The sequence below is a fragment of the Mirounga leonina genome, unplaced genomic scaffold (genome assembly GCF_011800145.1).
Source record: "Mirounga leonina isolate KUSES-001 unplaced genomic scaffold, KU_Mleo_1.0 Mir_106, whole genome shotgun sequence".
NCBI lineage: Eukaryota > Metazoa > Chordata > Mammalia > Carnivora > Phocidae > Mirounga > Mirounga leonina.
In genome coordinates this window covers 5,968,316-5,983,959 of record NW_023270232.1, presented here as the reverse complement: position 1 = coordinate 5,983,959, position 15,644 = coordinate 5,968,316, and the positions used below count along the sequence as shown (strand labels likewise).

The window sequence follows — 15,644 nt, the reverse complement described above, 5'->3', positions numbered from 1 at the left end:
CAAGCAATCAATAAGTAAAACCATGGCATACCAAATGGAAGGAGCCGTGGGGAAAACTTAAGCAGAGAGAGAAGTGGGATCTGAAATTTTAAAGAATGGAGTCAGGGAAGAGGTCACTCAGAAGGTGACATTTGAGCAAAAGCCTGAGGGAGATGAGGGGACAGCATCTGGGGAGGACGGCCCCGAAGGAGGGCAGTCAGGGGAGCACTGAGGGAAGGGGCAGAGGAGGTCCCAGGAGGACAGGGAGGAGGGACCACAGCCCCAGCCTGCTTGGCTCCCCCTACAGGAGCATCACGGAAGGGCTGGGAATGAACAAGACTGCCCCTGCTGCCCCTGGTGATGGAGACAGGGGCATGGATAGAGGCAGGGAGATTGGTTAGGGAGGCCATAACCGTCACCCCAGAGAGAGTGGTGTCTGGACCGCCCCCTGACTTGTTTTTCTTGTCAAGCCCTGTTTGTTTCCCTTTTGGAATTATTTACACTAAAAATCCACCCCCCTTCCCCCACTGCAGCCGCATGGGCCCTGTTCCACACCTGGAACCACACGTGTTCATGTGGCCCTCCGCACCTTCATGGCTGCAGTGAGCTCTGCCAGGAATGCCCCTCCAGCCGAGCTCAGATGTCACCCCATCATCGCTCCCTCCTCCGTGCCCTCAGCGGCTTGTGGCCGTGCTCTGTCCCCATCCAGGGGATATTCCTGTCTATTCCTCTTTGAAATGTGAGCTTCAGGAGCACAAGTACTGAGCCACACCAGGGGGCCAACTTTGGAACAAAACCCCCTTCAATAAGCATCTTTGGGGCCAAGCCTCCTTAACGAACTCCCTTGGGCATTATGGCCCTTCGTGAGAGATCTGCTCCCCCAGACAATGTGGCCACGGCTGAGGGGACAGCATGTTTTACCTAGAGCCTCCCCACCTAGGGACGACGAATTATGAGGTGACAAAGCACCAAGCACTCAACACACCCAGGCCGGCGGCCTGTCAGGCTACAGAACACAAGGCCTCTTTGGGCTGGAGGAGCTCGTTCAGAGTGTGGGCTCCTGCCAGCTTCTAGGGGCGGAAATGAACCTCTGCTGTGGGGCGTGGGGGTTGGGGGGTAAGGGCATTTTCTGGACAGATCAGAGGTACAAATATTTGGTTGGCTTAAAAGCAAAGGCTGACAAAAGGCTTCAGGCAACCCGCTGGGAACAGGGTTTGCATTCAGACCAACTGTGTCTGGACAAACGCTTCCACCTTCAAACATTTCTCTGAAAGGGGCCTGTTCTACCGGCCCCTCGGCTGTGTTAGGGAAAGCAGAAGAAAAGGAGACTGCAGGGTGTCTGATAACCCTCTGACAAGTAATGTGGGCGAAACAGCAACCCACTGCCCTCCCGAATTTTGAAAATGGATAAACCAGTGGCAATGCTGACTTAGGGCCAAGAGACACCAGAAGGCTTTGTTCCACCTTCACATCCTAACTGGGCAGCTGACACTGTGTTTTCTTAGTTGGCTTCCCAGTTTTCAGGGAAACAAGGACATGCAGAAGTTGAGCATCCTGCCCTCGCAGTGGGATCCAGGCCAGAGGACTTGCCAGGACGTGTCCCAGCAGGCAACCGCCGGACCAATCGCTTCAGCATTTAGGCTCTGAAGCCGTTGCCATGGCTTCTGCATCTCTGGCCGGCACAGGGCTTACGTCCTGAGTCACTGTCATCATTTACTAGGTCCTTGTCCACTGACTCGGGAGAGGCTGAGTGGGATCGTAGGGGAGCACTGGACGGGGAGTCAGGGGTCCTGACACTTGCTCTGTGACCCTGGGTGAGTCTTTTCCCCTCCCTGAGCCTCAACTTTCCTCGTCTGGAAAACTTAAGAGGGGACCAAGAGGCCCTGAAAGCCTCCTCCGGACACAGCTGTCTGCACTCAGGCCAAAGTCAGGGTCATCTGGGCAAATGACGCTGAGCTGAACTCATCACTAGAGGTTTTCATAACAAGAGGATTATTTGTGCTAACAGGAAACTCAGCTGCCAGAGCTGAGGCAGCCTGCAAAGATTACTGTTACTGTCGTCCAAGTCATTGCTGTTGTTTCTCAGGCTCTGCAGGCAGGGCAAGGCCTACCTGCTGAAAATGGAATGCCAGCCCTGGCAGATGGCTTGGAAACGTCCCACGGCACAAATGCCCTGGGTCCCCTCCAAAAGGCCCCCGCCCCCGGGCCTCTGCCCCTCTGAGTATGGGAGACAGAGGGAAGGCAAGCGCGGCCCCCACCACACTCAGCGGCCCAGAGGCCGCCCTCCTTCCAGCCAGCCTGAGGATGCCAGGGCAGGAAAATAAAACCAGCCCCCAGACCAGCCCTCACTGGCTCTGCTCAGAAGGAGCAGCAGTGAGGTGATGTCTGGCTTTTATTCCATATCATAAGTAAGTTATTAATCCTGGGCAGACAGCATGGCCCAGCTGTGGGGAGACTAGGGAGGTGAAACTCTGCAAGACCAGACCACCTTGAGGACCAGAAAACTACCCAGGACCCAGACCCTGCATGTCCGCTCAGACAGAGAGAGGCCCTGATGGGACAGGGCCTTCTGGGAAGCAAGAAGAGCACCGGAACAGGTGACCAGAGGTCTGGAAACAAACCTACTGTGGATCCTGCCTCAGTTTCCATATTTATTCCAAGAGATCAGTGACCATGATAAAGCTACTATTTATTGCTCCGGGCACTGTGGCAGCATGCTGGGTTTCTAATGAATAAAACTACAAGGCAGGACCCCCACTCTACAGATATGGAAACTGAGGCTCAGAGGGGTCAAGTGACTTGCCCGGAGTCATGTGGGAGAACGCCTGCAAAGCTGGCTGCAGTCTTCCTGGCCCTGTCCACACGCCTCTTTGCAGGGAGACTCCGCCGTCCCCTGCCCTCCAGAGGTGGCATCCATTCCCCTGCTCTCGGAAAATCTAGTCTGGCCTGGTGGCTCACTTTGACCCACAGAATGCACCGAAGCAACGTCAGGCAACTTGCCAGACTAGGCCTGAAGAGGTCCTGCCGCTTCTGCCCACACTCTCCTGGAGCGTCCCCTGACACAGCCGTGCAAGAGGCCTGTCCTGCCCACAGGACGGAGAGAGCGGGGCTGCCTGACCAGCGCTGACGCTGGATGCGGGAATGAGGCCCGCTCGGGCCTGCCAGGCCGGCCCACCCTCCAGCTGTGTGCAGCCACAGGGGAGCCCAGGAGCAAGTAGCAGAGGAAGTGCCCGGCCAACCTACAGTGGTGAGGAAGAACGTGCGGTCACAGTAAGCAGGTCCGTTTTAGGCCAGTTTGTCACACAGCCGTGGGTAACTGGTCCAGCCCCTCGGTTTCCCCACGTGGTATCTCCCCCCAGCAACACCCAGGCTGCCCGCCTCCTGGGATGTGGCTGAGGTCCAGGCACCCCCATGCTGACCATTGCCTCCGACCCCGCGGCCCCCAGGCCCTCATGGCCCGCACCCAGGAAGGGCCACTTCCCCGCTGGAGACCCGCAGTCAGCCTGGTGAGGCGTTCCCTCTCCCTCCAAAGAGATAATTTCCTGTTTTCACTCCACAAACATCAATTCTAAAGAGCAGATCCAGGGTTTTCCCCAGAAGAGTAGGCATGGTACCCTCCGTGGTACCCTCGGACGGGGCGTGAGCTCTGGAGACCAAAGAGGAGGGGGCCGCAGAGAGCAGGGAGGCAGACAGGCCTCAGCTCACACACCCACTCAGGCCCCCGGGTCGCGGCTGCGAGGACCACACGCTGGGCAAGCGGACTCGGGGGACAGCATGCCACGGCGGACCGGCACGTCTGCCAGGGCTGAGGAGATGCAAACGTAAGCTTTATGCCACCTTGGAAGCAAATCCTCCACCTTCCCTCACCGGGTCAGCTCACCCAGCAGCCACCGAAAGCCCACCCCGAGGCAGGCCCTGTGCCAGGGTCCGAAGGACACACAGGTGACTAAGCTCAGACCCCACCCTTTGCGAACCCAGTGGGACTGTTCTGGTGAGAATGCAAACTGTGCGGGGAGCAGGGTGCAGCCTGAGAAAAACTAACAGGCCTGGTGGGGTCAGGACCGGGATGGACTCTGGCTGCCCAGCTGAAAGCCCAGGGACCTCTCTGGTGGGGAGGGGGGGGTTGTCAAGCAGACTAATGAGATGCTCTTGACTTCCTCTTCTTTCCCATCACCCAGCCCCTCAGACCCAGCAGATTCAACCCGTAAGCTCACACCATTCCATAGCAACAGCTGGAGCAATGCACGTACTGTGTTAATAGGCCCCTTGCACGCAGGACAACTCCATGAAGTGACCTCTACTATGATCCCTGCTTCACGGACGAGGAAACCGAGGCACAGAGAGGTCCAGTAATTGTCCAAGGCCACACAGCACGTAAAAGCTGGAGCTGGGATTTCAACCCGGGTGATCTGGTTGCAGATCCCCTCACAAACTGCCCTGCTGGCGATCCGAGGCCTCTAGCTAATTGTCCTACTGTGCTGGGCCCACACACCGTCGTAACCAAACAGAACACTTAAAAATCGTCACTGCTAATTGCTCCTTCAAATACCCAAAGACCTTGCAAAGCCAGACCGGCACTCCCTTTAAACAGGGCACAGTCCCGCCTCCCCTACTATCCCAGGCCCTTTCTCTTTCTCCTGTGACTCCCTGCTCCTGGAGGCACCTCAAGTCTCAGCCTCCTGGGCTGCGTGAGCCCCAGCCCATGCTCCGCGCTTAGGCAATGAAAAGATGTAAGCCAGTCCCCGGTTTCTGGGAACCAGGTGGCTGAGATGGGGGGATGTATCAAGCCGAGGGAAGGGGAAGGCTCTGTGGGAGGTGTGAACAGCCTGAGCCAAGGTGGGGGCCTGCAGAGCAAGGTGTGAACGCATCAGCTCGGCTGGGGTGGGGGTCTGCAGAGCAGAAGCCACTCTCCAGGCTGGGGACGCAGGGGGAGCAAGGAGGTGAGGCCAGAACGCCTCTGTCCCTCCCGGGGTTGTCAGCACACCTGTGTGAGGGCAGGCGGCCCCCAGGCCACAATGTACAGAGACAAACCAGCTGGGTGGCTGGAGGAGGGTACCTCTGGAACTCTAGGCCTCACACTCCACATCCCCAGGACTGCAGGGCAGAGCCGGGGGCTTCCCACAGAGCTGCCGGGTCAGCCTACCGCCGCCCCCCCCCAACCCCCGCCAGCAAGGAGCAGTCCCCGTGGCAAGAACAGGTGCTGACGGGAACACCAGTGAGCCACAGGCTAATCTGTGGCATGGGTATCAGCATCTCACCCCAGTACGAATGTAACTCTAGCTTACAAACCTCCTATGGCTCCCTATGGCCAGAGGGGCAAGTCTAAGCTCCACGGGGAGGCAGAGATTTTCCAAATGACATTTTCACTGCTCCCCATCTCCCACGGAGGGCTGGGATGACTCACCCTCTCCTGAATCCTGGGAAGACACAGGATTTCCTCCCCTGCAGACTGCCTACAGTTTCTACCTCTTGGCTTTGAGAACTCTTATTGTGGCTTTAAAATGTGGCCCAAATGTCCTCTCCCTCGGAAGCCTTCCCTGAGCACCTCTCCTTTGCAATGTTCACCTCCAGACCACCCACCGAGGGCATTCTGCTTCCCTGCATCCCCACAAAACACTGAAGTTCAATGCAGTCTGCCTTGTTTCACTCTGTCCACTGCGCACATCTGCCTTCTCTTTCAGCTATGGGCTTCTGGAGAGGGAGACAGGGTTGAGTTTCATCCCTGCACTCGCAGGAGCTGGTCAAGGGCCGGTTTCTGGGCAGGGGCCCATGAATTGTTAACATAGTGCTCCCCTGAGCCTCTCAGTATTCCTTTCCGGGAGGGCACGTGGGGTTATCTCAGATGGGTCATGATGCTCACACTTCCACGCTTCAAGCAAGTGCCAGTCGGCTGATGGTACAGAGAAGATTGCCAAAGCAGAGGGAAGGCAGGGCTTGGCCTGCCCGGGGACCAGAGATGGCCTCAGACCCGCCCCAGAGAACACCGCTAATCTACATACTCTTGCAATACAACAGACTCTAACCACATCTGCACTGTTTTCCACTATTCATAGTAACTATGATTGCTGTAGCAATTACTATAGAGAAGTAATAAACATTACTATAAGAATCACTGAAATAAACTCCCTTTTTAAGACCCTGCCATATACCAGAGATTGCACTTTTTTTATTATCTTATTTAATCCTCTGAACAATCCTACAGGTGGTTGCTCCTCCACGCGCCCCCCACCCTTAAAGATGAGGAATCTAAGCCCAGAGGGATTTAGAAACTCACTCAAGGTCACGCAGCTAGTCTGGACCCGAGCAAAGAGACCCCACACTTCCACCACCCTAGACTGTCTCCTCATAATTACTAACAAAACCTCTCTCAGGTCTTTCTGCTGGCCAGCCACATTTTATAAGAGCTTTATTGAAATGTAATTCATATAGCATACAATTCACCCATTTAAAGGGTAGAGTTTAATGGTATTTAGTACACGCACAGAGCTGTGCAATCACCACCACCATCCATTTTAGAACATTTCCTCATCACCCCATAACGAAACCCCGGCCCTTGTCACCATCCATCGCCACCTGCCCTCTCCCCCACTGTAATCCCATTCTAAAGACAAAGGCCTGAGGTTCAGAGAGCTGCTGGGACTTGTACATTAGGCAGGGGATAAGAAGCAGGGCTGGGACTCAGCCCCCCTGCCCCTCCTCCCACGGCCTGCCAGGGGTCTACTCTGTAACCCATTAAAAATGCATGATCTGCAGAGGGTGGAAAACAGAACCAGATGGTGACAAAGCCTACACGTGCCTTCCTTCCACACCAGGCCTGTGACTCACAGCATCGCTGAAGGCAAAGGGAGGAGACACACAGCACAGCCAAGTCCCCATCGCCCCAATGCCCAGGCAGGGAGGCCCGGGACCCAGAGAGGCAGAGATGGCAGTGGGGGGGGGGGGAGCCTTTTAGTCTGGGTTCTAGATGGTATGTGGGGTCCCCACGCTCCTGATCCCATTCCTGTACCCCACAATCCCTCCTGGGCCCACAAAGAACTGGCCCTGACCCCAGGTCTCCATGTTCCTCTCAGGAATTCAGAACCATAATCACTAACAGGGGGTCTGTTCTGCACTTGGCCCCCAGCTGGAGGGGTCCTGAGATGACCCAGGCCCTCCCCACCCACCAGCCCTCAGAGGCTGGGGGTCACAGGAGTGTCGGGACAACCACTACACTGATTGACCGGGCTCCCCGAGAAAGGCCCTGGACAGTGGTCCATCAGATTGCTGCTGCTGCCTGGGTACATTCCCAGTTGGGGACCCTAGGGTCTCACAGCTGCCCCCAGCCCCAGAGGAAACACTCTGCAGGTTGAACATGGCCTCCCCACAGCCCTTCTTCCCTTCCCCCAAACATTCTCAAGCCTGCCCTGGGTCAGTCATTCTCTCCGCTGGCCAGAGGCCCAGCACTTTCTCTCATGTTTATGATGTTTGACCAGGCTTGAGCCAATGCCACCTCCTCCGGGGAGCCTTCCTAGATGCCCTAACCAAAAATTGGTCCTTCTGCTGCTGCCTCACACAAGATTGTCATTTGTCTGCTTTTATGTCTGGGTCCCCATCACCCTACAAACTCATCCAGGCCAGAGGTCCTGGCTTCCTCCTTCCTGGGTCCTTCCTGAACTCCCTCCCCACCGCTGTGCCACACCAGGCCCTCCAGAAGAGCAGGTGGGAAGTGACAGGAAGTCCCCATTCCTGGGTCTTAGCAGGAGTTAACCACAGCGCACTGAACCCTCCCCCAGTGTCCATCCCAGGGCCCCATGGCTGAGTGACTCTATGGGATGGCAGCAGATGGGAAGGCAGTGATGCTTGCTGCCCCCCACTGCAGGGTCCAGTTGGAAATGAGGGTCAAGCCACCAGTTTAGACATGGCGCTTCTCCCCAGAGCAGCTAAGATCCAAATGGCTGCATTCTGTCCACACAAAGGAGTCTCTGTTCAAGACCTTCTCACACTTGGGAGGTTTGCTTGGCCACGAGGGCCAAGCTCAGGGCTGGTGTCTTTCCTCCCTGTACCTGCAGTGCAGCCCCGTCCCACACAGAGCAGATCCTAGGACCAGCCAGCGACGGAGGCGTCGACTATAGGTTTAGAGAGGTCTGGCTTCAAAGCCCTTCGGCAAGGCCTGCCCCGTGTCACAAAGCACCGATGCCAGAGATGGCAGGGGCTCTGAGCCCTTCCATTCCAGCCTCGGAGATCTACCCAAGAGGCAAGTGGAGCCCAGAGAAGGAAGGTGGGCTGCTCAGGGTCACACAGCCCTGTACCGCCAACTCCCAGATACTGGGCTGCCCCATCCCCACTCTGGACCCCCTCTCCTATCCTGCCCTTCCCTCAAGGTCAGGCCAAGGCCCACCTTCCCAGTGTGTCTCCTGGGATCCCCTCCCCAGTTCCATCTGGCACTGTGATGCGCTCTCACTTGCTCTTCCCTCTGCCCAGAATGCCTTCCCCGCCGTCTGACCCCAGCAAACTTCTACTCATCCTTCAAGGCCCCGTTCATATGTCACCTTCTCTGGCACCAAAGACAACAACCACTCCCACCGACTGAGTACCATCCCCACCGGGCCACGGCAAACCAACAAGTGAATGCTGAAACCACCAGAGGGGTTTCTCCTGCTTAGCACCCAAGTTCCTTGAGGGCAGGGACGGAACTCTTTGCAAAGCAGGGTAATGACAACATCTGCATACACACCACATACGACTGAAGGGTTTTACCAACTATTGGGTCCTGTGCGAACAGAAGCTGTCTGCATTAGTTTCAGCTCTCCCCGCCGCGGCTCCGTTTCCTCGTCTACACGATGAGCGAAGTTAACGAATGTGCGAGACCCAGTGCGGGCTGGGCCTGGGTGGCGGGAAGGACTCCCTGCCACTACTATTCTACATGTCCTTTTCATTTTCTTACATCTCCCTGAGGACTTGCCCATTGCCAGTGGTCAATACATAGTTTTTTGGAAGGAATGACTTCGGGACATGAGATGCCAAGGAAGATGGGGTTAAGATCCAAAGACCACATACAGATATAGAGCTAAATCTTATCAGAGATGCTGCACTGTGGCCTTTGAGTCCAAAGGTGGCTCACCTGGGTCTCTGCGAACAGCCCCTTGCTCTCAGGGGACACAGGGCAGCTTTCTGGAATGGGCCGGAGACGTGGAAACCTCTGGCCTGGGGAGACCTCTGCACTGGGCTGTGGCCGGGGACTGGCTCGGGAGAGAGCCAAAGGCAAAAGCGGTGGTCTGGTGGCAAGCAAAGACCGTGGACAGTTACTTAGTGATGGTGTTGATCATCCACTGACACCTGTGTCAGGGCCCCAGGGTACTTTTACGGAGGTAGCAAGAGAAGTGGGAGACACAGCCCGGTCCCGGAATGGCAGGCAGCCTCTGCGGCTGAGGGCTGTAGGAGTTCACCATGCAATGCAGTCAAGCCACCGGTCTGCTCCAGCACTTTCCATCTCTCCCTCTGCCCCGACACTGTGTCCCCGGGCGACTCCAAGCATTCCTTGGGATTTCCGAGCCAAACTGTGGCCACAGCAGAGCCCCACCCAGCAGGCTTCTGCTGCACACACCTGCTGGTCCAGGGTGGGGGGCCCCTAAGTCTCGCCCGGGCGTCAGGACAAGGCCTCAGCCTTCTGCAGCCGTCCTCACAACCCGGGCTTCTCCAAGTCGGCCTCACAGAACCCTTGCGGGCCGGGTAATTCCAGCATACGCTCAGCCTTGATAAACCAACCACTGCCTAGACCATGCCTCTCAAGGGGGGGCGCCACCACCTCCAATGTGGACAAACCTCATTCTTTGGAAGGCAAAAAATGTATTCTTTTCATATGTATATATATATATATATATCAAGCACAGATACACATGCAATTTATAAACAGGTGTGCAGTGTATCTGTGGTATTAAAATTTCATGGAGGAGGGCAGTCAGAGAAAAAAAATGGCTAGAAAGACTCTTTGGGGGGGGTGATAATGAAAAAAAGATCAAGAAGCACTGGCCCAGACAAAGGTCGTGTGACATTCAGCAGGAAGACACCTCACAAGGATGGGAAGACAGTGAGGAGTGCTCCCAGCCCTGCTAGGGAAGAAAGACCCCCTTTCCCATCTCCCCAGATCTGACTCATCCCTCACTTCAAGCGAAAGGGCAGAGCAAGAGAGTCCTTTCCTGGGACACGTCGGCTCCTACCTGACAACGCAGAGGTCACAGAAGGAATGCCCACCAGGTCCCTGGGCCTGCCACACAGGCTCACAAAGACCTGACCCACGGGGGATGGAGTTGAACCCCAGCATGAGTCAAGCCTCAGACAGGGGCCACCCATGGCTTTCTGGTTCACCATAGGGAGCCAACGAGCAGGGCGTTCCAAGCTTGGAGGGAGGGAACAGGTCCTGAGAAAGGGAGCTCCCAGAGCAGGGCACTGGGAAAGAGCAGGCTGATTTTAGGACCAAACACAGTGGGGGATAAGGAAGGACATAACAGTAAGAATCCTAACAGCCGCTAATACCACCAGAGCCTTGACCCCATGCCAGGCAGGTGCTGACCATTGACCATGCTATCTGGTAAGGTAGGTCCCATCATCATCACTACCACGTCACCTCTGTGAGAGCAAAGGACCATGTGCGCCCCTGGTCCTCCCATAATCTCTGGAGCCTGAACAGTGCAGGGCACAGGGGATGCACACAGTAAATATGTGCATTATGAATAAATGCTCACTTCACACATAAGGGAAAGCAGCGCAGAGAAGGTGAGTCACTTCTCTGAGCTTCAAGGCCAGTGAGGGGTACAGCCAGGATTCAATCCCAGCAGAGCCCGCCTTCCTTACCCCCACATGTGTCTGGGCTAGGCAAGCTGGAGTCCCAGTGTGTCCACGGACAGTGAGGGAGTGAACAAGGCACCATCCCCACCAGGCCCTGCACACCCGCTAGAGTGGGAACCTGGTGGCCAGTGGGGCGTGCAGAGCTCTCTGGAGCAGGGAAGCCTGTGACTTGGCCCAAACCATATACTAGGCCCACAGGAGTCCCAAACACAGGGGAGCTAAGGAGAAAACTATGTCAGACTGGCTCAGTAGCTGCGGGGGGGGGGGGGGGGGAGGGGGGCGTGCCAAAAATTGGCTTGATGAAAGGCTTGTCCCTTACCAATCCGTCGCAGTTGCTGATGGCGACAGCTGCCCCAGGCATGCCCGTGATGTCCCCGGTGTAGACACACTCCCGCCGCAGGGGCTGTCGGAACAGCTCCCGAAAATCTTCCTGCCACTCCACCGAGGCTCCGGGCACCACCAGCCGTCGGTTGGGCCGCAGGCGCAAATGTAGTTCCTCCCCAAAAACCGTGACATTGAAGTAGAGGGAGGGGCGCCCCACCCGGCCAGGCTGCAGGGTGGCTCCTTCTTGGCGCAGGAGGCTGCGGGCCGCCCGGAGGCGACCTGAGTGTGACTGTGGTGGGGGCACCCCCTCGGCTCCTGCACTCCCTGCAGAGGCTGCTGCCGGCCCAGACAGCACATGGGAGAGGAAGCGTCCCCGAAAATCCGTGCTGCATGGCACTGTCACACCATAGTCACGGAGCTTTCCAGAGAGACGCAGTTCTGCTGGAATAAACAAGGAGTTATATCAACGTAGTCTGTGCAAAGTAGTCTGGGCAATCCCACGGGGGCAGGGAGGGGCTCTGCAACCCTGAGCGTCGCCTCGGAGGGACTCCTTAGCCCAAGTTCATCAGAGACTCATCCAGGGCTTCCTGAGCCTCAGGATCTCTGCACTTGGATGAACGGCGTTCAAGAACTCTGTGGACATAATTTGCTCCCTGTAGTCCCCAAGGCCCTGTTAAACTTAACAGAAGAAAAGAATGATGCCAGAGTCCTGTCTGCCACTCTAGCAACTAGCCTTCCAACTTTGGGCACTGCCGAGGAATGGGCTGAGATTCCCCGAAAGCCCCCAGAGCAAAGAGACGGATGGCTGAAGTCACCAGCTTGGGGTAGGGCCCTCCTCCTTGCCAAGCTCTCGAAACACAGCTGGCAAAACAAACACACCTAGAAACCCAGGGGATCCGGGGCACGTGTCAGGGAGAAAGGAGGAGCCGGAGAGGGGGAGGGAGGGAATACAGGTTCTATATTTTTCCAAGTTTAGAAAGAAAACTTTTTAAAGTAAACAGAGGCTGCTGAGATTTCTACATGGCCCAGCACCAAGCCCGGTAAATACAGATCTTCAAAAATAAAAGGAGACGGACGGAGTGACCTGCCCACTCGGACTGAATCAAGTGTGAGGTCATGGCCCCATGCTCCAGGCTGCATGCCAGCAGCCAGGTCCTCACACAGCTCTCCCCCAGCCCAGCCAGGCCCAGCAGGAATGACAGCTCGCTGGCTTCCAGGCTTGGTGACTCAGGGACTGGAGTTTGGAGGGATTTTCATTTCCGCATGGCTCTATCTCTTGCCTCCCTGGGCCCCTTCATGCTACTGATGAAGCCTAGAAAATGAGGTCCCCCCAAAACCCCCCATGCCCAAGGCAGTTCCGGTGGGGGAGTACTGACCCTCCTCTGGTTTTACCCATTAAGACCCTCAAGATTTCTGCTAGAGAGAGCCCACTTCAGTACATGAACAGAGCTCACACACAAGCAGGCAGTCTGCCTGGAAATGACCAGAGCCATGCTCAGAGTCATGCTCAGAGCCACAGCAGGTGAGGTGCGGGGTGTCTGGCTGTGTGTGAGATGGACGGGGTCTGCACAGAGCCGGAGAATGCCGGAGGAGAGGGCTAGGCATGTGTTTCCAAGCCGGAATGTGAGTGCCAGGTGCTCCCTGGGGTGTGGGGCAACCACCTGCCAGCCTGATTCTGTGAGGATGAGACAGACACGTGCACACAAGTTGGAGACGGAGAAGTTACTAAAAGTGAAAGGCACACAGGACAGAGACAGACCAATAATGTGTGTGTGCGTGTGCGTGTAAGAGAGAGAGGGGAGAATGAAAACGAGAGAGCGCGAAATACAGAGACAAAGACCAATATACAGCCCCCTAAGAAGAGACTCCATATTCCCAAAACTCCCAAAACGTCTCCCGGGGTCTCTCTCCACCTCTCGTGCCCGAAAGGAGGAGCAATCTCGGGTAAGCGCCGGGGGGACACAGGGGAAGAAACGAGCTCAAGCCCAGGGCGCGCACCGCCTCCCACTCGCTCCAATGCCGCCCGGCTCCTCGGGCCCCCTGGGGCCAGCCGGACTCTCGGGCCCCCGGGACCCCTCGCGCCCCCGCGCGCCCGGCCTGCACGCACCTGGGGTCCGGCTGCCCGCGGCGGCGCAGAGCGCACAGTGCAGGGGCAGCAGGCAGGACAGCAGCGCGCGGAGCCGAGCCATGTGGCCGCGCGCGGACGCGGGCCGGAGGGCGCCCGAGCCCCCCGCTCCGGGCTGCCGGCAAGGCTGGAGCGCGCCCCGGACTGCCGAGCGCGGGCCCCCCGGCCTCCGCCTGCTCCGCCGCCGCCGGCCCGCCGGCTCCCGGCTCCCGGCCCCCCGCCCGCGCCACCGCCTGGACCGCTGGCTCCGCGCGCCCGAGGCTGCCGGCGGGAGAGCGGAGCGGCCGACGCGCCAGCGCCCCCGGTGCCAACTGCCGCGAGCCGGTCGGTCCGCCCGCGCCGTGACGCTCCGGGACGCGGCGGGAGCCGGCCTAGGGGGCGGCGGGGCGGGCCGGGCCTGGGGGAGGGGGGTGCACGCTGGCGGGGCGGGGCCGGGCGCGGGTCGGACGGGGGGCGCCGCGCGGCCGGGGCGGAGCGCGGGGCCGGGGAGTGCAGCGGCCCAGCCGGATCGGAAGTGCCACGCGGAGCCGGCCGCCGGGGCTCCCCGCAGAGTGACGGTCCGTGGCCGTAGCCGCTTTCCTTGTCCCCTCGCTTCCCCTTACTTGACCGCAGGGCCCCCCTCTCCAGAGCCACTGGGCCGAAGGGATGTCCAACTCCGTTTGGGTGGGGAGACGGGGAGCACCTCTCCTCCCCAAGAGAGGGTGTCTCCTTCTTTCTCTCCTAATGGTCTTGACGCCCTCCACTAACCTTTGACCCCTTGGATCTACCCATTTCGCAGACTGCAGTTCTCTCTGCCCCCAGTTGCAGTGAGCGGCCCGTGTCCTAGTCAAGTGCGGGACTGAGCAAGGTGAGGAGAGTTTCCTGGCTTTATGCCCAGACGGCCCTGACTGACATCCCAGCACTGAGCCTCCTAACTAGAGCCCATAGAAGGTGTTCAATAAATAAAATATCCTCCTCCTCTGGCACCAGTAACCCCTCCACAGCCTAAGGTGGGAAAAACCAAGAGTCAGAGATGAGAGTGGATTGCTGGTTTTGCAATGTTGCTGAGACCAGTTCAGTAGTCAGGGCAAATAGCCCAACTCCTGCTTGACTGTATAAATGTGTTCTTAACAATTTGCAAATGAACTGTATTTCAAGCAAGCCAGAGGTGGGAACTGGAGAAAGGAGTTTTGTGTGTGTGTGTGTGTGTGTGTGTGTGTGTTTTAAGGAACTGTGGAATAAAGAATCTTTGTATAAAGTGTATAAAGACCCCTAATCTTTCTGCTTTTGAGACCAGACATTTTGTTGTGGGGCCTTCTTAAAAGTAGACCAACTTGTGGGTGGAAATTCCCTAACCAGACTTCTCTTGGGAATCTCTGGATCCCCTGAGAGAGGCCTTGGCTTCCTGTACTCTTCCCCTCCCTCCCCATGACGTGAGGCCTCTCCGTCTGCACCCTTGCTGGGCTCTGAATATGTTCCTGCCTTGTGGGCAGAGAGCTGGATTCCTCATCCCCGTGGCCCCAGGCCCTGGCCCAGGACCTCCTGAGAGGCAGTAGTTCTGGAGTGAGGAGGCTTTTGGAGGGGCAGTGCATTTATGAAAGCAGGTTCAGAGAGCTGAAGCGGTGACCCAGGTCACACAGCTCATTTGCAGCAGAGCTGGAATCTGAATCCAGAGTCTAGTGCTGAGCGGGAAGAAGAGAAAAGATTAGGGATCAGTAGACTACTCTAGGCTGAACTTTGCCAAGTACCATCTGTATGACCAGGGCAAGTCATTTTTCTTTTTGGGCTGCAGTACCTCATCTGTCAAAAGGGGAAACCATGAGGCTCACAGGATTCACAGGCAAACTCTGAGGTCCTGTGGAAATGCAGAGCATATTCTATTCCAAGCAACACCAAGACCATCCAGTTATTTGAAAATGGCACCACCAAACTGATCTATATTAAGTTCAGGAAAAATAGTGTTCCTTTTTCTCCTCTTTCTGGTCCTTTAAGATCTGTGAAGACAAGAGCCAGACTGTGGTTTTGTGTGTGAGGGCAGATGGAGCAAGAATGTGAGGGATGTGTATGTGTGTGTGTGAAAGCTTGTGTCGGTGGGAACTTGGAGGAGAGGCTCTGAGATAACCAGGCTGGAACTGTCTCCATCTGGCCTTCCACAAATCCACTAAATGAGCTCAGGATAAAATGACCTCCCTTCTTGGGATCTCAGTTTTCCCAGCTGCAGAGTGGGGGCCCTGTGGAGACAGAAATGAAAAGTCACGGCATGTGATCACTGATTTTCTCCCTTGCCATCCCAAAAGCTTGCCTAGCCCCCTCCCTGAGCCCCACCCCATTCGTCCTGCCTTAAACTTGGGAAGTCAAGAGGTACCGATTGCAGCTGGGACCCCAGCAGCCTGACTCATGAGCAACGGGCTGG

At 57.0% G+C, this 15,644-nt stretch overlaps 1 protein-coding gene across 1 annotated transcript in view; it reads right to left on the bottom strand.

Annotated features, from left to right (window-relative positions):
• Positions 1-11,587, bottom strand: part of LOC118017824 (A disintegrin and metalloproteinase with thrombospondin motifs 14-like) — a gene marked incomplete at its 5' end in the record, with an annotated part of 71,522 nt that extends 59,935 nt beyond the window's left edge. The window contains 1 exon segment of the mRNA XM_035016084.1: positions 11,123-11,587. Coding sequence (XP_034871975.1) covers positions 11,123-11,587 — 465 coding nt within the window.
• Between the last annotated feature and the right edge of the window lie 4,057 nt (positions 11,588-15,644).